Source organism: Haplochromis burtoni, unplaced genomic scaffold (genome assembly GCF_018398535.1).
Source record: "Haplochromis burtoni strain Fernald_Lab_line unplaced genomic scaffold, NCSU_Asbu1 Contig_108, whole genome shotgun sequence".
In the NCBI taxonomy this organism is placed as follows: domain Eukaryota; kingdom Metazoa; phylum Chordata; class Actinopteri; order Cichliformes; family Cichlidae; genus Haplochromis; species Haplochromis burtoni.
In genome coordinates this window covers 355013-379434 of record NW_024582469.1, presented here as the reverse complement: position 1 = coordinate 379434, position 24422 = coordinate 355013, and the positions used below count along the sequence as shown (strand labels likewise).

The window sequence follows — 24422 nt, the reverse complement described above, 5'->3', positions numbered from 1 at the left end:
TGCACCATGTTTAGATATCTTTGTGAGGACCAAAGATTGGAATGCTACTACACTTGTGGGGAGCAACGGTCTCTTATGGGGACAAAATGCCTGTTCCCACTAGTTTGAGACTCAAAATGTGCTTTTAGTGTGAGGGTTACAGTTAGGTTGTAGTTAGGTTTAGGCTAAGTGTTAAGGTTGGGCTTAAGCGTTATATCAATTAGATGTCCTCACTAAGATATGAAAACAAGTGTGTGTCTCAGAGATTTGGACAACAGGTCAAAGAGGAAATCTAGTAAATACCAATGTCTCATTTTAAAATTCTTTTTATATAACATTTTGTCTTTGGCGAATGAGGATTATCCCGTGAAGTAACCCACGGGCAACAAGAGCAGCTATGACATCAACTAAAAACAAGATTTTCCTCAGATTTGATTTGTTCTGCATTGTTTGTGTGTGTATGCAACTCATCCTGTAAGCAAACCGTCAAACTTGTGGAAAACATCTACATGGAGATGCCGATGTGCACTTTGAAGAAGCAAATCTAACTTTCTGTTAAAATATCACATTCAGACTAAATAAATATACATTTGCTGGGAATAGCAGTTGAACAATTGTAACATGCACTGTTATATAGTTACAAATATCCAAACTTCTGTCTCCAGACGATGAATATTTAATTGATAAATCGATAATCAGAATATTTGCATATTAGATTCTTGTTGACTGTCACCTAATTAATTATTCGACTTACTGTTGCAGCTCTTCCCATAGCTCTATTTTAATCTGTCCTTGAGATATTTACAAGTTTAAAATCGAGCCCTCACCTCCAATGACTTCTATCATGTCGTCATTACTGAGAATACCTAGTTTACGGTCTCGCCCAATAAAACTTGCAATCCCATGTAACCTGATCCTCCGACAGTTTTACCATCTTACCTTGTAGCTGCTGCTGCTCCAGGGCCAGCGTCTCCAGCGTGTAGTTGCAGAACTCTAGATTCTCCAAGGCCTGGACGCGGGCTGTCTCATCCTGCTCCTCCTCCTCCAGCATCGCCCTGAGTTCCTCCGCCGTGTGTGCGTAAGCCTCCATGTCGCGTTCCACTTCTTGTAGCCGTAGCAACAGCTGTTGCCTTTCCTCCTCCTCTTCCTCCCTCTGTGTCTGAGTCTCTAGCTCCATCTCTCCATCTCTCTCCAGCTCTTGCTCTGCCTCAAGCTGACACTGGATCTCATGTTCCTGGGCAGCTTCAGGGTCGCCCTGCTCAACCTGGCCTCCCGTTGTTTGGTCGAGGAGGTTTGCAGCCGGCTCGTCAGGGGTGTAAAAGATGGGTGTGTTGATGAGGGAGTTGCCGGTTGGAGGAGTAGTGCGATTCTGTCTCGGGCACCGGGGAGGAGGGCGTGGAGCCGGGCGAGTCGGTTTGTACGCAGCTGGAGCTGGTGGGTGCGTGGCTCTGGGACGAGGAGGCGGAGGGCGGAGGGTTCTGCGTCTTTCCAAAGAGTGAGAGTCAGACTGCAGGAGGTGGGACACAGGAGAGTGTGAGGAGCCTCGAATGATATCCCTTTCGTCTTTGTAGTCCAGGATAGAAAAGTGCCGTGAGATATGGGGCTGATTGCTCAAGCTTTTCTCAAATTCAAAGAGCTGCTGTGACAGCTTCGTCTCCAGGTCACTGGTCGAACTTGCCAAGGTTTCTAAGGTTACGGATGAAGGCAGTAGCCCATTAGAGCGACGTGTCATCTGTTGGTTACGCAGGCGGATCTCAGAGCTCATCATATCAGCATCGCTGGCACTTGCATGGCGAGTTAGCCTCTTATACTTTTGGCCCTCCACACTGTTTAATACCTGACCTCTGTTATTGATGGAGGCATTCTTTCTTTGCTGCCTCTGGTAATATTTGCTGTCTTTAGACCACCCAGGTTGGGTGTTATGAAGTGTTAGGCTATGACTTAACCTGGGTTGTCGATGCTGATGGTTACCATTGGTAGAGGTAGGCAGATTTCTGCTAGTAGCTGGGCCAACGTGCTGCCTATGGCTATGTGGGGCAAAGTTAGGCCGTGGTGGCAGCCTGGGCCTTTCTGGAGGAGTGGATTTCAGCCTCTGAGGCCCCCTTTGTGCTGGGGGGGCAGGTCTACATGGCTGAGAGTCAGCCCTTTGACCACAGTCTGTCTGCCCTGCGTTACCAGTCTGAGCAACAGTACTTTGGTTTTCACATGCCCACCGGTGCTCCTCAGCCCTCTCAAAATAGTCCAGGTCCCACACTGTGTGATCCTCATACATGCTCCACTCTTTCTCTGGATCACTGGGACATAAAGGATCAGAGGTGTGTTCAGTATTGCTGATCTCCTTCTCTTCTTCCAGCTCAACAACACCCGTTTCTTCTGCAATTTTTTGAACATGCCCCTCTATTTTGACAAAGCGATGAGGAAAGATACCCCGCTGTCCTTGCACCTGTCCCTCCAGCCAACCATCTTCCAATGTGCCGACAATACGGATTCGATCCCCCACATCAAAGTCCAACTCGCCTGGTTCCATGGCTCGAAACTCATACAGTGCTACTCCATAGACTCCGCCCTCCTCTTCCTCCTGCTCTTCCTCTACTACTTTTTGTTCTTCTTCCTCTCTCAACGTTTCCTCCTCTTCTTCCATTCCTGCCTCCTCGTTGCCCTCTTCAGCCTCAAAGGCATCTTCGTAGATGCATGGCTGAGGGTCTTTGTTCAAATACTGGGAGTCTACAGGTTCCTGAGGAGACCGAAGGGGACCTGATAGCTCCACAAACCCCTCTGGGAAGTTTCCCCTGCGGCCATCAAGTTCGCCCTGGAACCAGCCCGGCTCAGGCAGGCCTGTGATGATGATCACGTCCCCCTCACGGAAGTCCAGCTCCTCACTGAGCTGTGCATGGAGGCTCATAAGGGCCCGGGCTTGACCTAGAGCATAAGGTGGGAGCTCTGACGCCTGGGCCTGGGCTGAGCGCTCAGACAGCTGCCGGGAACGGCACGAAAGGGTCAGCTCCTTCACACATGATGTCGGGAAGAGACCACGGGCACCCCAGGCATTACAGCCACGTTGCCAGATTTCCCCGAGGTCCACGGACCCTCCCGCCTCCCCAACTACCACATCACCTGAAGAGACAGAGAATAAAGAGGATTTAATTTAATCTGGATATTAATGAAAATAAGATTATTAAAGGACAACAGAGAGTTTCTGTTCTGTCACTTAAATGACTGTTGATAAGATACACATTAAGCACACAAGAGCTCATGCTAGTTCCCTAAATAAATCTACAGTAAAGATGTTGTCTATATTCTTACTATTCAACCAATTAAACAAGAGCTCTCCTGCTTGTGTGCGGCCATAAACTAAGAGCAATTTTAGTGATATATAGTTACTTGTTTTTCTTCATTTTTTGCAGAACATTGATTTTTTTTTCATGTTTTTGTGTGAAATCAAGTTGCTTGTCTCAAGTAAATTGCTTAATTGTAGCATTTTTAATAACCTGTTTTAGGTCTACACTGTCCCTAACATAGAACTGGAGAATCTGGGATTATGGGAATGTTGGTTGGATGGTGAGGAGTCATGGAGGTCACATTCCAAAGACCTGCAGCTCCACCTCCCATTGTGTCTGGGGCCAAAACTGGCACACAGCCATCCTGACCGTGGAAATCATACTGGAAATGAACGCTTCAACTCTCGGATGGCCAGTAATGACTGTTTCCTATGTGTCCTCTACTATTTATGACAATACAAACATACACTGCACTGCACAAGTGACTACGGCTGATAATGGGCTATGATAAGAATCGAAGGCAAACACAATGATAAGTATGTAGGGATAATGAAAGAAAGCTGGGTGAATTATTAACTAATTATCTGCTACAGTTGGATTCAAATGCTTCAGCACGACCAGCAGTGCTCAGCTACATGAAGTTAAAATAATTCTGTTGTTTAAAATCGAAATTACAGTTGAATTCTGAAAATCGTGAAGATCTTTCTTGTCATCACATGAATACTCACACACAACAAAACTGCCATCTCTCAGTAGTACACAGTAATTAAGTAAATAAGGAATTTGAATAGGAACTGATCATATAAAAAGAACAAGGAAAATAAAACTGATCAAATAAGTCAGAGTATGAAGAACAGTGTGGTAAGATCACACAACAGAACATGGAAAAAAGGGTATTTTTTTTTGTGTAGTCGCATGGGTTTTTACTGTTCTATAGCAACTCCCAGGGTGAAAGGTCACTTAATTCAACTACTTCTAAGGCTACTGCTACTACTAGCACTAATAACATTAAAAGTATGAAAAGTGTTACCAATATAAAAGATCTGTGCAAACATCTGTGCTGTCTGCCTGAGAGTGTTGCAAGTGACAAATCGTAAAAAAAGAAGAAAAAAACACCACAATGAGAAACAGAAACATGCAGAGAAAACAAAAAAAAAATCATCATCTAGGGACGTTGGTTTAAATTTTGCCAATGAGGACATCTAGTGGCCAGTTCTGGAATCAGCTTTGTTTTTATCATTTAAGCCCATCTCTTTTCTTTAAGTACATACAGCAGCTACCATCAAAAAATACCTGCTGGTTTTATGTTATATGAATAAAATTGGACATATTTAGTAATATTTCACTGGGCCTTGATCTTTGAGGATTGTGAATAAGAATGATCCGATCATGCTTACATGCAGAAAAGCACAATGAGCTGAATAGAGATACAATGTCTAAAGGCTGTATTGAGTTTCATATCTTTATTCTTTGTGCAAAATGGATGGACTACATTGACGGATGAATGCTTGTAACATATTGATATACATTAAGGTGGGAAAAAATGTACCCCAGCAACAAGGAATACTGTTATCTGATTGGCTGGTAGGTCGCTAATCCGCAAGAGCTATGACCTCCATAGAGAAATGTAAGACTCCCCCATTCATTTCTGTCTAATATAGTGAAATTAGAATCCACCAACTTAATATGCCTTTACACCTTAGTACAGCTTTAACCTTAATGTATACATGGAGTTCATACCTACCAGTCAATCAGATAACAGATTTTGAATTTCAAAATTCAAAATCTCATGGTAGGAAACTCAAAATTTCGATTTAATAACTTGAAACTTTGAGATAACTTAAACATTCTGACACAAAATCAGTTTACCTGAGTACTGCGACATCAACAAGTAGTGTTAAGCTAAGTGAGAAAACATGATTTGTTAGTGTTATATGTAGCACTGTTTGCAACAAGTGTGTTAAGTCACAACAAGTTCAAAATCGCCTTTTTAAAGTATCAGTCGACAAACCAAAAGCAGTCATTCACACTTTTGCTATTATGTTACAAGTCAGCACCGGCTGTGTGTGAGAGAGCATGCAGTATGTTCGTACCTCTCTTCAGGGACAGATTTCCTGGCTCTGCTGAGCTGAAATCATTAATGCACACATACAGTCTGTCTCCAGGCTTGGTGCTGGGAATGGTGACCTCTTCCACAAAGGTGCTGGGGAACTGACCTGAAGGAACAGATGTGAACATCATCGGTAAATTCATTAAAGACATCTCCTACAAATGCCTGAAACGTCAGGCAGTGACAACACCTTCCTGAATAATTCTTCTCTTTAGGGGTTGCCACAGCAGATCATGTGCCCCCAAATGTCCAAACCACCTCAGCCTTGCCTCTCCAACTTTGTCTCCAATCCACTCAACCTGAGCTGTCCCTACCTTTCCATCCCGCTCGCTCCAATGAAAAATCTTCACATCGTCAGCTCAGCCTCCGGTCTTTTTGTCAGTGCCATCGTCTCCAAACCATCACACCAGATCTCACTACCAAACCTTCCCTTTCACTCTTGCTGCTATCCTTCTGGCACCCCATGAACGCCTCATCTCCACCCACTCCAACCTCCTTCACCTCTCGTGTGTGCATTCCATTGCTCTGGATGGCTGACCCCACATATTTAAACTCATCTATCTTCACTACCTCTGTTCCCTGCAGCTTCGCTGTAACACCCATCTCACTTTTTTTTGTTGGCATTTTGCACACGTGTACAAAATATCAACAAATCCCATTTTCAGGATCAGCTGAACAAGCTATTGTTGACTTCCCCTCTGCATGAGTAGGGGTGTTTGACTGTTCGGCTTCTCTCACAAATTAACACAGATCACTTCAGATCCAGGTTTACTTCTGGAACTCAAATTGATTAAGGTGAGGAGGTTTCCTGGTCAGAAGCTGCAGGATAAAGGGAACTCGCTAGCTGTGCATTCATCTGGACTATTCTCACACTGACTTATTGTGCTGCAAACCAGTCACAGAATTTGTGTTGTGCTCTTGTAGGTTAAACACTGTAATACCCAGTTTGGCTGGACACACAGGAAAGTTCAGGCATGTGTCAAAACAGATGATCACAAATAATCATTGCTACTTGATTATTTCCAGACTAGTTAATAATTTAAACCTCTCTGTCTCACCCTCACCAGTCATGAAAGTGTTAAGTTACAAACAGAAGAAAGGAGGATCATGTGCATGAGTGTGTGAATGTCAAAATAGCAATAAGTCACTAAAATTCCATGTAGCTTGTTTCCATGTTTAGTAACTCTTAGTAGGTGTCTCTATTTATCTTTATGGAAACCTTTATTCATGCAGGTCCCTCAACAGTAATAACGAAAACGGTCACTTTACCTGTAACGCCATCTTTGTTGCCGAGCAACCAGAACTCATCCACGACACTGAGCACCTCGATGACATCGCCAGTAAATAGTGGTAGCTCCTCGGAGACGCTGGGGAGAAACTCAAACACAGCGCGCACCACAGATCCTGCTTCCATTACTCATAACCTGCAGAGGCAGACAGAGAGATTTCAAAGGTCACTCTCAAACTAGTCCATGTACAACTTCAATTAAAAGGGTGATTCATTTAAAAAAAAAAAAAAAGATCTACAGCCTCTGGGAGAGAGCTAGCCTTGGTGAAATAACAGCAAATGAAAGGGGAAGCGAGAGCGTGAGAAACCATCAATAGAAAGGAGACAGACAAGAAAGAGAAAAAGAAAAAGAGAGCCTCCATTTAGGAAGGCTGAAGGACATTCCTCCTCTATTCTCCTCTTTCTTTGACTTCTCCTGAGGAAATAAACATTACAAAGGAAAGCAACAGCAGCTCAAACGGCACACTCCTTCCTTCGACTGGACGCTGTGTATCACAGAAATATGCAAACAGATTTTCTAGTGAAGCCAGTGAAAACCTGGATATGAGTCACAAGTTTAAGCTACTGTTTTTGTTTTGGGTAGAATGCAGTGAACCTAGCATTTTACATGTTCTACATCACATCGACATAAATCTTCACTCATCAGGCCTCGAATGATTAAAGATTTTGACATTATTATTATCATAATACTCTAATAAATAACCAAGCAGAAACCTCAATGGGAAAGAAACAAAATCACTGCGAAGGTGCCAAAACATCCCTCTGAGATTTTTTCCCATATTGACATGACAGCATCACACAGTAGCTGCAGATTTGTTATCTGCACATCCATGATCGTAATCTCGTTTCACCAAATTCTAAAGGTGCTCTGTTGGATTGAGATTTAGTGGCGCTGTCATGTTTAAGAAACCAGTCTGAGGTTATTTAGTCTCTGTGACATGGTTCACTGAAGCCTTAAAGGGATGGACACCAAAAATACTCAGACAGGCATTTAATTGATGTTCAGCTGATACTAAGGGGATACTACACCAGTATAATAACTGGGTCAAATTTAACCAATTCAGCAATTATGTCTAATTCCCTCAACCTATGGTTGAAAAAGCACAACACACAGTGTTTGGATAATTAAATGCATGGATGAATGCATTTACAGCTTCTCTGTAACTGGTATATAATGAATTGTACTTCAGGTCACAGAGCATCAATATTCACATTTGTATTCTGTAGCAGACTTTTTCCAATTATCAGTAAAATGAGCAAATACCCAAAACATCCAAAGCCTTGTGTATCATTATCTGGAGACAGTCAGACTAACCACAGGTGGGGATAGACAGGCTGAAGGAGACTGGAAATGAGAGAAGAGGGCTGCAGTTTGTCACAGTGAAAGGGGTCTCTGTCTCTGAAAGGGGGGGGACAAGACCGTATCCCAGTTCTGTGCCACTGTCTCTGGAGAGAGATGCGGTCCAGATTATCCTGGATGTGGCGACGAAGGGAATAAAGGAGCAGATGACCAGCTGTTAAAAAAACAGAGGTTTCCTAAGCAACCGCGTCTATGGGCGTGTTCGGGTTATTGTCTCTTACACTGTTAAGGTTAACCAACACTGTTTTGCGTAACAAACATAACTGGTGCTCTCTGTGTGGCAGATCGTGAACTCAACACCGCTCAGTCATAAAGACCTCAATGAAACCGAAGCAGAGGCTGCAACTAATGCAAGCCAAAGGGAGAGGTCCAACCAGAGGCTTAAAACGGTGCAGGCAATGAAAAACAAATGGGCCGTTTAATCATTTATAAAGAACACTATGTTGTTCGGTGCTTATTATTATTTGTGCAGTAAACAGGCCACAGTAGTTCTAAAGAGAATGAGGAAGTAACCCAGATGACTCAAAAATCAGGCATACCTCATACAACAACACACCTATACATTCAAAGGCCATTTCTGGTGAACCACACAACCTCTGGCTGAGTTACTACATCAATCCAGGACTCCGTAGTCTACTCACAACTACAGGCCAGTGGCCACTCTTCAGTGTTGATGATGTGCACATCCTGGACAGGGAGGAACGCTGGTTTGAGCAAGGAGTCAAGAAGGCCATTCACGTGAAAAGGAAAAGTCCATCTCTGAATGAGGAGGGGGCCATCTTCCAATGGTGTGACTGCAGCCATTCCCCAACTCTATGTGAATGGTACTCATTGGTTGGTCATGACAATTTGCATATTAATGATCATGAAACTGACCGCTCGGCCCATTGTTAGCCAGCGGTGCTAGGGTCAGCCATTATGCAAATGTGCTGTTTATGGGGTTTGGGAAAATTGCAGTCAGCTGAGACTACATTAGTCATTTGGTTGAGTGACGAAATGTTTCTCCCACTGAAAACACACGAACAGATCGAGCTTCTGTGAACACTGCAGTCCCTGCTCTCTGTGTCACATCTGTATAAAAAGCTACACACAAACAGAGGCCACAGATGACAGCTGCATTCACACAACATTCAGCATCACGTTTCAGCAGTGCTGCAAATGAGTGAACTTAGTTTTTGTGTTTCTGAATTTAATTGTGGTCAAACAATTAGAGTACGTAACCGCCAACATCACTCCCTCTCATTAATCACTCTCTAGTTTGCTTGGTCACTGCTGCTGGCTCAGACGAAGAGTCCTGTCTTGAAAGAAATCTTTACAAAGAGCGATGAACAATTTAAATATCAAATTACTCATACAGTCTATACAAATATTCATTTTTTCTTGCTTTTTGAGTAAAAGTAAATATTAACGTCAGTAAGGATTTAAATATTTCTTTCATCAAGACCCGCTGTATCATTTAAGCGTTTCCTTAACTTCATAAGCAGCATATATCGGCTCATAACCCCTGAAAAGAAAACAGCAGCTGCATCTTCAACATCACAAGGATTAGACATGCCCTGACACGCACCTCTGAGGAATGGTTTCCATGAAACAATGAATGATACTGATCTATCGCACTCACAGCCTGATAGGCTGGGAGTAAATAAGACCAGTTCCTGTAAACAAATACAGACTGAATTTTGTGTCTGGTGAGTCAGAAATGAATAAATAAGAATTTATTTCCCTCCTAGAGTAAATGACACTAAATCATTAAAGGTAAGAGAGGTTTAAAAAAGTTCTCAATGACACAGAACAAGAGTAGTCAAGCTAGTCACAAATGAAAACAATGCAAACTCAACTCAAACTTCAAACTTCAGTCGTTGAAGCGCTTTACAAAACACAAGTGAAACTATGAACCCACACCCAGCAGGGTTTTACAAAGCTCAGCCACTTCCGGCTGGTTTGTTACGTACAGTTGTGGCGTACAAAGTGTCCAATCCATTCTGATTGTGCTGAAACCTCCAAACCAGAAGTTGAAACAAAGCAGTCTGCTATTAAAACTCAAGATAAAATGGGTTGATGGTTTGGCATGCGTTCGCGGTGTGAGAGTTTAAGTGTTTGCACTCGTGAGCAGTTTGCTCCTGGTTTGCTTAACGATAAATCATGAATCATGAAATATAAAACAAGTGTTTTGTAAACATTGAGCAAATTTCCCGTAATTTAAAAAAAAAAAAAAAAATCACCCAATGTGAAACACATGGGCGATCTTACCAGCAAAAGTCGTATTTGTTTACGTTAATGATATTCAAAGTCACATTATGCTGCTCAAATTGCATCTCCAACTGGGGGGGGGGAAAGGTGATATTTACTCCTCGGTCTCTTAATCTTCAACCAGCCTGGTCTTGTCCATCATCGCAGCAAAGCTAACAACCAACACCCAGAAAGCCAAACCTCTTTCCTGCCACGGGTAAGTGGGATCTTGGATCTTTTTTGAAGTTAATCCTCAGATCCACGTCCAGCCAGACAAGCTTCTTAGTTTTATTTATGGGTATGTCTGTGTCAGCGGCCCCTGCCGCTTTTTCCACCGTGCCCTGGCAGATGAAAAAAGCTGCCTTCAGGTAGAAGTTTTCCAACAGTACAGCCGAAGCATAGAGCAACTGACCACAGTCTGAACGAAATTTGAAGCAGTTCACATAAAAATAAGCTTTTATGTATATCACACAGAAATTCCACTCCTGAAATGCTGTTGATAAGAAATATAAATGGTTGTGCCGTCGCTAAACGCAGTACTAAATATTTCACGCAAGTAGCACTGTGAATATTTACTACATTAATGAATATTATAACGATGCTTGAGCATGACTACAATCTTGTTTATTGGCTCTGTTACAGATAAAAAGGTTGCATGAAGCACACAAGAAACAAATTTTGTACAGTTCTGGGAGGTCGACACATTTCTTCACAGCCGTCCTCTTTGTGTCACTTCACAAGTCTTCACATTCCAAAAAATACCCTGTGTTGTTTTAGGCGAGGGAGCTGACGGTACGTGCATGATGCAACGCACTGATCAGTATTTTCATACTGATGCAAAGCAGCATTGCACAGAGTTTACAAGCAAGTTGGCAGTTTAACACTGGCTAATGTGTGATCCAAGTGCAGCGGCTATTTGTGTTGTCATATGCAAATCTGTCAGGTTATAGTTAAAAAGGTTCAGGGCTCCAGTTCCTAGGAAAAAAAGGTTTAAGCCAAAATCAAATATCTTATTAACTTCAGATATTAGAAGCAAGAAAATAAATCTATCTATCTATCTATCTATCTATCTATCTATCTATCTATCTATCTATCTATCTATCTATCTATCTATCTATCTATGTGTGTGTGTCAATCAATATCAACACAACAGTCCCCATACATGCAATATTGCAAACTTTAGAGTAGAAAGAGTGAAATACCACAACAACTACTACATTTAACCTTTTTTTATACAGATAGTCCCACTGAGATTCAATGTCTTATTTACAAGAAAGATCTGTTTCAGACACGCATAATAAAATAATAATAAATAAACTGATAAAATCAACCTATTCCAGAAGTGGAAAACTTTGTTGATTGCATAACATGCCTCTAACACCTTAATCAGGCCCAACTTTCAATTTGTCTTATTCCTTTAAACACCTATAAATAAGCAACAGATTTACTAAGGAAACAAAATTACTGTGTGGCAGAAGGCAGTGGAAAATTCTGTAGGGATTCTGACAATGCACACGTTTTTTAATCAAATGCAGCCAGTTCATTTCAGCCATCATCATCAGTGCAGTTCACAAAGATCAGTGCAAAAGCAGGTCACAAATTACTACATCTGATGAGGTTACAAGTAAACAACTCACAATAACAGTACTCAGCTGAATAACTTCAACACAGTTGTAGTTATTACACACAGGTCCACTGTATAAACCTATATATATTACACCCAACCTGTTGGATGTGTAGAATAAAACCTTAAAACATAATCTGCAATCAGATCCTGAGCGAGCTTTGGTGAATGAACTTACTGTTGATGTGTCACGTGAATAAATGTGTGAGTTGTTTTAAATCTTAAAGCATTAAATGCTTAAAGCATGCTCTAAGTACACTTAGACCCCCAGGGATAGTCATTTGGCCATTTTCTACCTTTAAAACCCAGAGAGCAGCCAAATGGCTTTTAGCTAAGCTTTAGCTTCAGCCAAGTGGAAGCTAAATTGTCTAGTCATTCATATGTAAATTGGGTCGTTGAGTCGTTATCTGGGAATTCTGGAGGGAGGGGAGTGGGGGTGTGTGATTGAGGGCCATCTAAGTTTGAGTACAAACAATTCAACATTTCCAGCAATCACTCACAATCCTGGCACTGCCATGGTATCTGTAGTCTGCATTTACCACATGTGTATCTTTTGCAGTGAACACATCGCACAGTGGCATGATTGTTCTTGCAGTTGTGTTTGACCTGACACGAGGCTCTTTTTCCAGGGCTAGATGTGGAGGGTTGTGTCCGAAGCAACTGTTCTTTTCTTGCCTTCTTCCCAGCTACATGAGAGCGAGCCAACTCTGTTGCAAGCGCCACCAGGAAGTCCACCCGTCTTTCCTTCGTCCCGGTGCATGCTTGATACAGCACATGTGCATTCAGTGCTGCCATGTCAATCATGTTATAAAACACGGCGACTGGCCAGCGCCGTGTTCCTTTGCGGACAGTGTACTCCCGAACCATCTGGTCCATCACATCCACGCCACAGAGTTGGCTCGCTCTCATGTAGCTGGGAAGAAGATAGATACACATGTGGTAAATGCAGACTACAGATACCATGGCAGTGCCAGGATTGTGAGTGATTGCTGGAAATGTTGAATTGTTTGTACTCACTCACTTTTTATTATTATTTGTAAATATGTGTACAAATGGTTGGTTTTTTGTACTGTTTTTATCAATAAATCTTAGCAACAAAGGACATATACCCATGTGTGATTTCTCCCTAAGATGGCAAACTTAGATGGCCCTCAATCACACACCCCCACTCCCCTCCCTCCAGAATTCCCAGATAACGACTCAACGACCCAATTTACATATGAATGACTAGACAATTTAGCTTCCACTTGGCTGAAGCTAAAGCTTAGCTAAAAGCCATTTGGCTGCTCTCTGGGTTTTATAGGTAGAAAGGTAGAAGCCTGGGGGTGCTAGTGTTAAAGTCAAAGAAAGGAATCTTACTCATAGTCAGCTATGGGCAACTAAAAGGAGGTAAATGAAAGTGATGTTGCAGAGCTCTGTGTGTATGCACTCGTAAATAAAGATGCTGCTAAATAAAGGCAGAGCAAACAGAGAGGCTTTTATGCTTTCTGAAGTTTTCATTATAGACCGCTCTCTGTAGAAAAGTGAACTGAAACCTGAAACATTGCGAACGACTCTGCTCGCTGTAAAAAAGTAACTTTGCTGCTTGTAATATAACCATGGATTAAATGCTTCTTGCATGCGGGAACTATTCTTCATCCCTCCACTTTACTTTCTGCTCTGTTAAAATACCAGAACATTGGGGCGTCCACACAGGTAGCAACTACGAACAGGATAAAAGGTGGACTTGACGACTGCTACATCATCCACTGGTTTCTGAAATTTCATTCTAAAGCGAGATTAGCATTTTAAAACACATAAGAGCTGCACAAAGTAAACATTGAGGTGGCTTCTAGGTTAAAAAAACAAAAGACCAGCAGAAGGCGATTGCTGTGGTTGCCATCTCTGGTCCTACTGAAGTCTATGAGAAAACAGGTTACCGTCTCAACCTCTGTAACCACATTCCTGTTGAGTTTATGGGCTCATTCACACATTTTTGGGTTATATTGAACAAAATATTGAAAATGAGAAAATTATTTCTATTTTCAAAATCTTGGTCGCACCATGTTTTTAACTCGGGTTTTTCCTGAGTTACAAAACCAGATACTCACTGGGTAAAAACTTGTCCGTCACAAGTAAGGAGCCAATGAGCGTACAGTTTCAGTCAGATCCGCCTTTCTCGCCACATCCGTTATTATTGTAGCCAACATGGTGATGACAGAAACGCTCATCTCGAGGGTTCAAAACAGGATTTCAGACACCAATAAGCGACGTGGCAGTAGCTACATTCATCTTTTATACTTTCTGTGGAAACTAAAGCAAAGCTTTGATAAAGCACTAACAGCACTGAGCTATCAACCTGTGCTAATCATCATTATTACACATATAAAATCAATTATATTAATATCAGTATTAGTGTTTTTGATATAATTAGTTAAGAAATATGGAAAACATAACATATATTCCCATATATAATATAATGCAAAACTTCTTGAAGCTCTCAATTAGGGATGGGCCATATCATACCGTTCACGGAAATACTGGTATAATGTTGGGCAACGATAATATGGGTAAAACACGCGTGTGCAGTGCCTTTGTTTTCATACGCACATGGCGGAAAAAGCATGGCAGCGATGCAGAATGAGAAGGGCGAAAGCAGATCGTTGAATGAAACGGATGAACCAGAATTGGTTTGTAAAAATGCTCCAACTTCAGTGGTGTGGGACTGGTTTGGCTTTCGTCCGTCAGATACACAACAAAGCACTATTTTTGGTAGAGCATGCTAGCGGGCCGTCGTTATTACCGTGTTTTTTGGAAAATACGACACACTTTGATTTTTCTGAAAATCGACAGCGCCCCTTATAATCCCGTGTGCCTTATGTATGAATTCTGGTTGTGTTTACTGACCTCGAAATGATTTTATGTGGAACACGGCGCTCGAAAATCTTTCAAATGTTTCAGTACGACTTTGCTAAGCTACGAAGCCGCACCGCTTGATGGATTGTTGGAGCATTACGGCTACCGTAGGCAGGAGCCTCGCGGAGTGATACGTACTGTGCTTCAACATAATTTTACCGTATTGTGTTTGTATAGCCTCTTTTTAAGTTTTGCGGATATTATACGTGGTTATGCTGAGGATATGTCGGCCAATTTCCACTGGAAATGCCTTTTGGTTAAACTGTCAGCAAGGAATTTGCATTTGCACTGTTAAATTTCTATATAACTTTAAAACACATAAAAACAGCTGCTTGTTTAAGTGAAAATACATTGATGGGGGTTTTGGCTCCAATAAAGTTGTGGAGTTGTAAAGTATTTTGTCTAGTGTCAATTATATCGTCAGTTATATCGTTATCGCAAATGTTTTCAAATGTATATCGTGATAAATATCTTTGGTCATATCGCCCTGCCTCAGTCACAATAAGCCCCAGCTGTACTATAAAAACACTCCCCAGCCGGCCTGTTTGGTGTCATCTCAGCTAATTATTGCTCATTTTACTCATCAGGCCAGTGTCATATTTTCACCAAAAACAGCAGACCACTCATCCCAACAATGAAAAACACAGAAAGAATGCCGGGATACTCCTTTATTATGTTCCCTCAGTTTCAAATACCAAAACAACAACACATTTAACATGTCTAATAATCAACATGCTGGTCGTTTCTTCCCCCCGACTTTGTAAAAGAATAACGCACTTCAAGATGTCAGTGACTCATCCTGACTCACAACACAGAGAGCTGAGGATTATTTTTCCTGGATCTGAATGAAAGAAAAATAAAACAAGAGTGAAAAAACAAAGTCGCGTCAGGGGGGGGAAAGGCATGTCTGGAGAAAATACATTTCCACCAAAAAGACAGGAGACCTGTGCTGGATGGTAACAGATTACATTTTAACTTTAGAAAATACCCACAACAAAACCCACAGAAAGCTAGAAGCCATCGACACGTGTTCTTTTTATTATGCGTTCAATAATGATATTGAATGTAAAGTGTTAGGCGTTAACCCAAAGCAATAAAATGCCTCTTTGTAAAGTACAAGGGCCATTTCACAGAGTGGAAGATCCTCACTGAAGACCTCATCTTTCCATTATGATTTATGAGGTCTTGATAAGCACTTGGACTTGCATTAAAGCTTAATATCAGGTTTATATACATCTTCACAGTAAACACAACAGTACATTATGATTATTTCAGGGAGAATGAAACAGCTTCATTGGGACTAGCGTGTGTCACTTGGCACCGTCCTGTAGAAAGTAACAGGATTACGACAGACAGCTAAGTCAACAGCTGACACACACACACACACAGTGTAAACATACACACACTTCACAGCTGACACGTCGCACAATGAACCTACTGTCTGACCTGGGACATGGCCCTGAAACATCTTCACCTTTTAGTAAACTCTGTCTATCTGCATATGTTTAAGAAAAATATATTAACACACTTTAATTCTTTATGGTTTTTTTCCGTTTGTTTCATTTTTTAAGAGAAATGTCAGTAATATACCTAAAAGTAATAGTGAGCATGTCGGAGACAAAATTTGATTTGTAAATAACGCACTGAGGTATGTGGCGTTTAGAATAGAGGATGAAGGACGCATGTTTTTATCTGTTCCAGAGGCGTGCTTCCTCCCGGTTATGGCTTACTGGGAGAAAAAAATGAGCGTTGGTCGATTTACAACCATCAAGCTAACAACAAGCTCTTAATGAGCTAAACCTCAAAACTCAAGACAAGATTAATGCTGTCTTTTGGATTAAGGCTGTGGCATCCACTCACTAATAAAAACCAGCATTTGCTGTTGTCTAGAGTTCGGAAAAGCCATAACTGAAAATGATTGCATGTTTTTTCATTCTGGAGATCAAACAGTGAGTTGATTGTTCAGGAACCAATCAGCAAAGGAATCACTAATGAGAACAAAACTGTGTAGCTGCAGCTGTTACGCTCCATAACTGCTTTTTAACGACGCGACAGGAGTTCAGCGCGTTCTTACAACTACATCAGCTCATCCGTCTTTGCCACTGCTGCGTGGCATCTCGAGTTTTTCCCTGCACACAGGTATCCTCCAGCTGAAGCAGTGACTCGGTGTGAGACCACAGTGGAGGAAGTGGGATCTGCTGACTGCCTGTATCTTTTATTTGAACGCACTCTGATGCCAACAATAAAGCCGCTGCCTCATTATCTACGTGCCTGCCAGGACAGGGCTCACACTGACGCGTGACCTCTGTGCCATTCATCCTATTCAGACATATTAAAGTGGCAGGCTGGCACGTTCCTGTGCTACCCACAAACGCACACTAACGCACTGTTAGAATCCTCTGGAGTTGGCTGGGCGTCTTTTCATTGAGTTTGTTTACCGGGGACTCTGGCTGTGCAGCAGTGCAGCGTGCTTCCATCCAGAATGCTGAGTCCAGCGAAACACATTCACCCCGAAACAGCATAATCAAAGCAGGTGGACTGTTCTAGATATTAAAAAAAAGAAATACTGGGACATCTGCTGTCTCGCTTTTGGCCATCTGGTCTTTCAGCACATAGGATGGAGGGAGAGAAAGAGATGGCCTGACAGTTGTCAACACAAGTCATGTGGTTTTTATGGCCATGTGTTTATAGAGTGAATGGCTCTCAGGCCTCCTGTGGGGTGATGACATGACCAATTGAGATATCAGTGGAGTTTTATTTTAAACAAACAAAGACCGGAAGCAGAGTGTAAACATGGGATTATTTAGTTTACGATATTATAATGATTGATGGTCTAATCTATGTTATATTCCATGTCTGCTTTATAAAATATCAGTCATAAAAATGTCTGAAAATTTAAAAAAAAATGTCAAAGTACAAAAATATAATGTTTGCTGATTGTTTTTCTAGCAGTCGCTGCCATATAGAATACTGCATTAATCAACTTATGCACATGCATGCATAAAAAGCAGCTCGCATTGCTCTAAACAACAAATAAAAAAGGCACAGAATAAATAGGAGCGCAGCGTTGCTTTACAATGCATTTCATCCAGATGAGGCAGCACTTCCATGGCCTCAGCCAGCTGCATGTAGAGAACACATCTGGCGAGCTGATTCAAATGACCGCAGATGCCAAATTCTTGTTTAAATATTTGGCGGACCCATGTTGCTCTACTCAGACATGTGAGCAGGCCCCAGTGACTACACAGAGAAAAACGGCAAAAGCATCCAAACCTACTAGACAGCATGTTAACACGCCAACTTTGCATATCAGTACAAACAATTTCTACAGTAGAAAAAAACTCTTCCTTTTACTTCTAATCATACTCAAGTTAAGTGTAAAGGGTGAAGTAATATACAAGGCATCATGTAACGTAAGTATTTTGGACACATAAATACAAGAACAGAATGATAATGGTAACAATATGACAGAGCCAACTAGATTTTCATATTAGACACTAGTCTAATACAGAGGCCTAGATACTGGTTGGCAACCACCGTCAAATAATGTATATTCCATGACGCAAGGAGATATATGCTGTGCACAGAAACATCTTGTAATCTTGCTTTGATCATTAGATCGCAGCGGTCACCATTAGCTTGCACGGAAAGCACCAAAAAAAGCAAACATTATGCCTCACTGTTACCACCAACACATTTCTAAAGGTGCAACTTTTACTTTGAAGGCAAATATTCAAAGATTCCAGTTTGAGTCGCACTTTCTCAAGTTTAAATACTGCTCGGCTACTAGTTCACGAGTGTTTGCTGACAAGTCAGTGTTTGCCATGCAAACTACAGGCAGCTGTGGCAACGACTGCTAACGACTGTCAGTAACCTACACCGGCCACTCATGGTTGGTGATTAATCGTTAACAGATGTTTGCAGGGTATCTACGAAACCGACGTAATGCTCAGGAAGAAGAAAGTCACTAAGCTATTTCCGAAAATGTAACAAACTGATTTAAACTGAAAATGCCTTTAAACTATAATTATTGGAATTAACCATCATGGTGTCACCAACTTGTTTTTAGAAAACAAATGTGATTAGATTGAAACTAGTCATTGAAACCTTGAAATCATTAGGGAAGGTGTCTCCCGAGGTATAGAATTAAGTGAGTATGTCATAGGTCCCCCCTGGCCTTTAAAACAAATGCAGGCACTTCTCCACCTCCTGAAGCCATGTCATTATTGTATAGATCTTCTGCAGTTTACTCCTGGAGACCTGTGCATTATGCTGTTTATCTTAAACATATCATATCTGTCTGAGGACTGTAAAATTACAGTATTACGCAAAAATATCCTCTGGTTAGCAAAACATACTGCAATGCAAAGCAGCTCTTACTTGCTTTCTTTCCTAACAGTTAACTGGGTCATGGTAAGACAAGCCCATCTATGGTGCTTTTCATATCAGTCATCTTCCACACCTATGTTTTCCAGCAGTGCAGCCAACCCAGTCTTGTTCATAAATCCTCTAGATACCAAAATCTTCTGCAGTCAATTATTTTGGACACAATGACAATTAGTATTTCACTTATTTACTTGATTTCAAATGCCCATTATGGGGCTGGTAAGGTTAAAGCTATGAGGAAAGTTTAAGTAACATTGCAAGTGTTGCTGCTGAATGTAGGGGAAAACCCTGGGTGGAAACACTCTTTTTTGGCTCATCCATAGAGCCAGATCCACCTCCGCCTCCACATTTTCATTGAGTTTGCTTTCCTGCATCTCTGCAGCTTGGCCAGCGCACAAACATTCCACAAGGGAATGCAGTTATTTTTCAGACTCCACTTCATCCTGACTACTTTTTTCTTTCCTCCCATGACTCGCTGCACTCACATAGTTGTCCTTCCATTCCTTTCTAAAGCCTACACGTGTTGAATATCAATGGCTTGCATGACACACACACACACACACAGGGTGGAACTGTTCGTTTGCATAAACATTTCCACACTGAGCAGCACAGCTCAGACGACTGCACTCAGAGAGCCGAGGCCTCGTTGTCATAGATACAAGAGATGTGTTTGGATGGCAGAGGGTTTTTCCTGAGAGGACCCCAGAGGTACCCGAGGATATGCCGCACCCTTAAAACATGGATGACTCCTAATAGCTTGCATATGAGCTGTTACATAACATGTCTTTCCTCAGGGATCAAACCATGACGTGCCAGCAGAAAAATTATAAATTCATGGAGGGTGAAACCTTTCACATGTTCTCTCCAAACTTTTACACAATTCGGGGTGAACTGAGGACACTGCGAGAGACTTCCAAGATGGCGATTTCTAGCCTTCTTTAACGCGTTTTCCTTACGGGGCTTGATGTTTGTTAATTATATCTTGGGATAACTTTTACTGGGACTGGCCTGGAATCATCTGGGCACAAAAGTGAAATACCAGCCTTGTAGGAATTTGGCACAAATTCTGCCAAAAACACTAAAGTGCGAACCACACCTATCTTTAAATCACTGTGCAATGACAAGAAGATATTTGAGAAAAATGAACATGGTTGCATGAAACAGGGTGTAAAAGCTCAACAAAGCTAACGATGAGTCATAGAAAGAAAAAGTACAAGATGTAGCTTTACTCAGAAGTAAAGTAAAGGTCTATAATTGTAATGTCTACCAGCTATCAAACTGAGCAAATCACTCAGCCTTGGTGAAGTTTTGAGTTTCTTTTGTTTAGTCTATCACATTACAAGTAAGAAAAACTTCTGTCAGTCTCTCCGCCTCGGTGACCGTCCCAACTTGTCTGTTAGAATTAAGCTTTTTTGTCAACAATGTGTCTTATTGTGCCAACATAACTGGCTCGTATGAACACGAGCAGGCCTTAATTTACTTAGTTCCCTCTTTCAAAACATGCATGCTTAAGTTCTTCCTTTGGACACTTCACTTTTTTTTTTTTTACATCAAGTCCAAAATAACTAACCGTTCTCATCATTAAGCCAACCAAACCAAAAATGTGCTGCCAACAAAGACTGCGAGCGATGCTGTCATTGTTAAGGTGTGGGAAATACCTTGTCTTGGAAGTGATGGAATACTTTGTAATCAGAAGAAAAATGGAATTCCCCATGCTTTCTTAAGTTACTTTTACTTTTGCTACTTGTCCTTCGGGATACTGTGCAGCAGCTGTTGAGTGCATTTTATTGTTTGTAACAATCATAATAATGTATAACATTTGTGCTGCGTGTAATACAAGCAAACTGAGTCAAACATCTCAGGTTTCTTTGCTGATATAGGATCCTGCTGCCAGTATTAATAATTTAGTGTGCAGGAAGTTTCTGTGCATCCAAAATTGTGACTGGATGGTAAACACAAAAAGAGGGCAAGATAACAGAAACAGATACCTAAAATTTCATTAAAGCTAGTAACTTTTTGACTTCAGTTGGATTACAATGTTTGACAGATGTGTGTCACTGCCAAAGCAGTGCGATTGCTAACCATGAGGGTATAATACAGAAACTGAAGCAAAGACTACAGATACTCTGACTGACTGCCAGTCGATGGTGTGAGTCTACATGTGCACATGACTTTACTACTGTGTTAAAAATGTCAAAGGTGCAAAACCGAAATAACATAACCATTTTTGTTGCTTATGCTCATGCAGATATGGAGCAGAATAAAACCACAAACACCAAAGATGGCGATAAACGAAGATTCAAACATCACCAACCCAGCAGAGCGAATCCATGTTGATAAGTTAGTCTGCACGGTCAAAGTAAATACATACATTGTCCTGCAAGAGACATGCAGAAATAAATGGTGCACAAGAGGGAACTAGTTAATCTATCACTCTACCCATTAACTCACTGTAAAAGCATGCACATCAGGAAATAGACACATTAAAATTGAAAGTACAGTTACGCTCTTGTAAACACTCTTTGCTTATTCATAAATGTAAATATTCTGTTTGTTAAGCAGTTAGTGGGATGTATATGTACAGAACTGATCTCCAATGACAAACCCACCATGGGGCCCAAAGAGTGTATAAAAGTTGATACAACCTCCGACCCTAAAGTCAATGTGAAAGTGCCAGGAGTGACCAGTTGAGGCGACTCTTCTGGTTGCAAAATGAAGTCAGTTTGTATACAAATCTGTCACGAACCTCCTTATGATCTCAGTAAACACTCTCCTAATGAGTTCATGATCTCAATTACCAATTTAACTCAACATGAGGCTCTATTTGTACATTATGCTGTAGGTTGTAGCTACCCTGTAAAGAACGGGTCATGTCCGTATCAGCACACAGTGTCTTCAGTTTCTCATCCAGATCCAACTCTTTACTTGTTCACTATTTAGTTGTACACAAAATGCTAAGGAGCCGCTTGCTTAGTTTTTCTTTACTTTCAACTTTCTTCTTCACAAGGGGTCGCCATAGCAAGAAGCGCCATGTGTTTTTACACCGGCTTCCCCACCTGATGCAATCTCCAGGAATTAGGTGAATGTGTTAACCATCACACTATTGGGCTCTCTTTATTTCGGTAAGGTTTGTAAAAAAAATGAACAGATTAGCTACGCATTTGCAACAATATTGATACAAACAGTGCCATCCTCAAGTATCACGGGTGCAGATAGGCATGCACACAGCCCCTCCCCTCACTAGCAGCTGAACACATGAACAATTCACAGCACTAAACAGCTCTTTCTGGGGTACTTCGAAAGGTCAGCAAAGCTCTGTTTAAAAAACACTTGGGTATTTTACTGTAACTTGGCTGTTGCACAGGTTAACACCAGCTGTTTAACCATTAGCAATTACCCAATCGCCACATTAGCCATCTGTTAGTATTATACAAAACTGACTAGCAGCTATGTATAATAATAAAACAATAATGTAAATGTTGGAGACAGGCAGCAATCAAACCTCAACACTCCTACCTATCAGTAACGTCTACAGACAGCATTAATTTACCAAAAACAAAAAATGTTTGTGTTGAAAATATGTTACGTTTCTTTTGAAGTCCAGAAAAATCTACCAGCTAGAATTTAGCATCTAGACAGAAACAGCAGCAGCCTACTTTACCAACTCTATTTGAGTAACGTCAACAAAAAACATGGTGCCAAGTCACAAGAAACACAGCACTACCTCAAACCAGATAAAAAATATTCTCACACTTTACACTTAACGTTACTATATATTATTTTTTCATTACATCAGACAACTTTAAAAAGTGTGCTATGATGTTACTGGGTTTTTTTTGTTTACGACCTTAATTTTTTGTTCTCAGTTTACCCTGTTATCATCTTGAAAACAGTACTGAGAATCAAGTGTTTTCCTGTTTTCCTGTGAAGGAAAGCTTTTGTTACAGAAAAAGCTATTGTTTAGTGGACTATTGTCATTCTGTCTGCAGAGAAAGTGGCAGAGAAAGCTACATGTTCATGGTAAATTACTAGGATGGTAATAAACAATGACCAGATCGGTTTCCTTTTTAAATATAACCCTAAAACACCTCATTTATGTGAAATAACAATATCATATTTTTTGTTAACTTGAAAACTGGTATCATGACTGGTCCACCATATACAGCACTGTTTGTCTCGCGCTCAGATCTGATTATTTCTAAGTTATCAAACTTTTATCTACAAAGATATCTGCAAAGTTACATTATTGCCATTATATACATATCGATAAATGACCAATATCGCTAATCTCGGAAGTATGTGATGTAACATTGAAGATCCCGTGCACTTACGTCAGACCACAAAGTCGCCTGCGGTTCTCGTTTTGAGGACATCTGTTTACAAAATCACAATGTGTGTGATGACTTCATTGAAAGATCAAGAAGAAATCCCCCTTCACTTTAACGCTAGTCAAGAGTTTGGGGGTAAATCACTAATGCTATATCCTCTGAGGTGATGGAAACACGGTTGTGTGTGTGTGTGGCTGTGTGTGTGTGCTGATCTCGCTCACATGGCATAACAACTGACAGCGACGACCACAGGTGACAGACAGACAGCGGGGGGATTATTTAGTCTGCAGCACTTGTGTTTACTGCCATCACTCATTCAGCTCACGTCAGTAGTCCGCTGGAGTAATAGCTGCGTATTAACACACCGTAGGACGTGTCTGCGGACTGTCATGTATGGGGTACACCCCAAAAGTGCCGCTATTAGAGCGCACACTTCAATGAACAAATTGTACAAGTCTCAGGTCTAGTAAAGAAAAAACGGATGTCGTGGCTATAGACGAAAAACCGCGTATTTCTATGTAACTGAACCCCGATGCTTATAAACTTCGACTGGCACCGTGTAGCAGTCAACGTTTGACTTTCAATGCGCTTTGCTTACCTTTTGGGACCAGGCCGTTAGATCCACTCAGACTAGATACCCAACTTTTCGAGCCTGGTGATGTGGTGCGGTGTTGGCGGAGTTGCCCTTCTCCACGACACCGCAACTTTTTAACAGCTACGCGTCCCACAGCCTCGGAGCTGTGCGCCGAGTCATTATTTCCTAGAAGAGCTGTGTGGTTTTGTTTGCGAAAGGCATTAAAACATGTTGACACGCAAGAAGCGGTCCGGCTGTGGTCCTCTGCGGGTGTCGATGTAATCAGCTGTCATCATATTAGCCACGAGAAGAGCCGAGCTGCTCTGCGCCTCTCCTCTCCATGCTTACACACTTTCAACGCCACCCACTTT

General features: G+C 41.4%; 1 protein-coding gene across 4 annotated transcripts in view; it reads right to left on the bottom strand.

Moving 5' to 3' along the window:
* LOC102313458 (dynamin binding protein) overlaps positions 1 to 24422 on the bottom strand; it is a 48589-nt gene extending 24167 nt beyond the window's left edge. For 2 of the 4 annotated variants that reach the window (XM_005928176.2, XM_005928177.2), the window contains exons 1-4: positions 24076 to 24422; positions 6637 to 6791; positions 5351 to 5473; positions 919 to 3093 (exon numbers count right to left, since the gene is read on the bottom strand). In XM_005928176.2, the coding sequence (XP_005928238.1) occupies positions 919 to 3093; positions 5351 to 5473; positions 6637 to 6781 (2443 nt within the window). In that variant the 5' untranslated portion in view covers positions 6782 to 6791; positions 24076 to 24422. Of the gene's footprint in view, positions 1 to 918; positions 3094 to 5126; positions 5160 to 5350; positions 5474 to 6636; positions 6792 to 24075 lie in introns of those variants that run through there. The other 2 variants (XM_014335453.2, XM_005928178.2) reach the window with 2 other exon arrangements.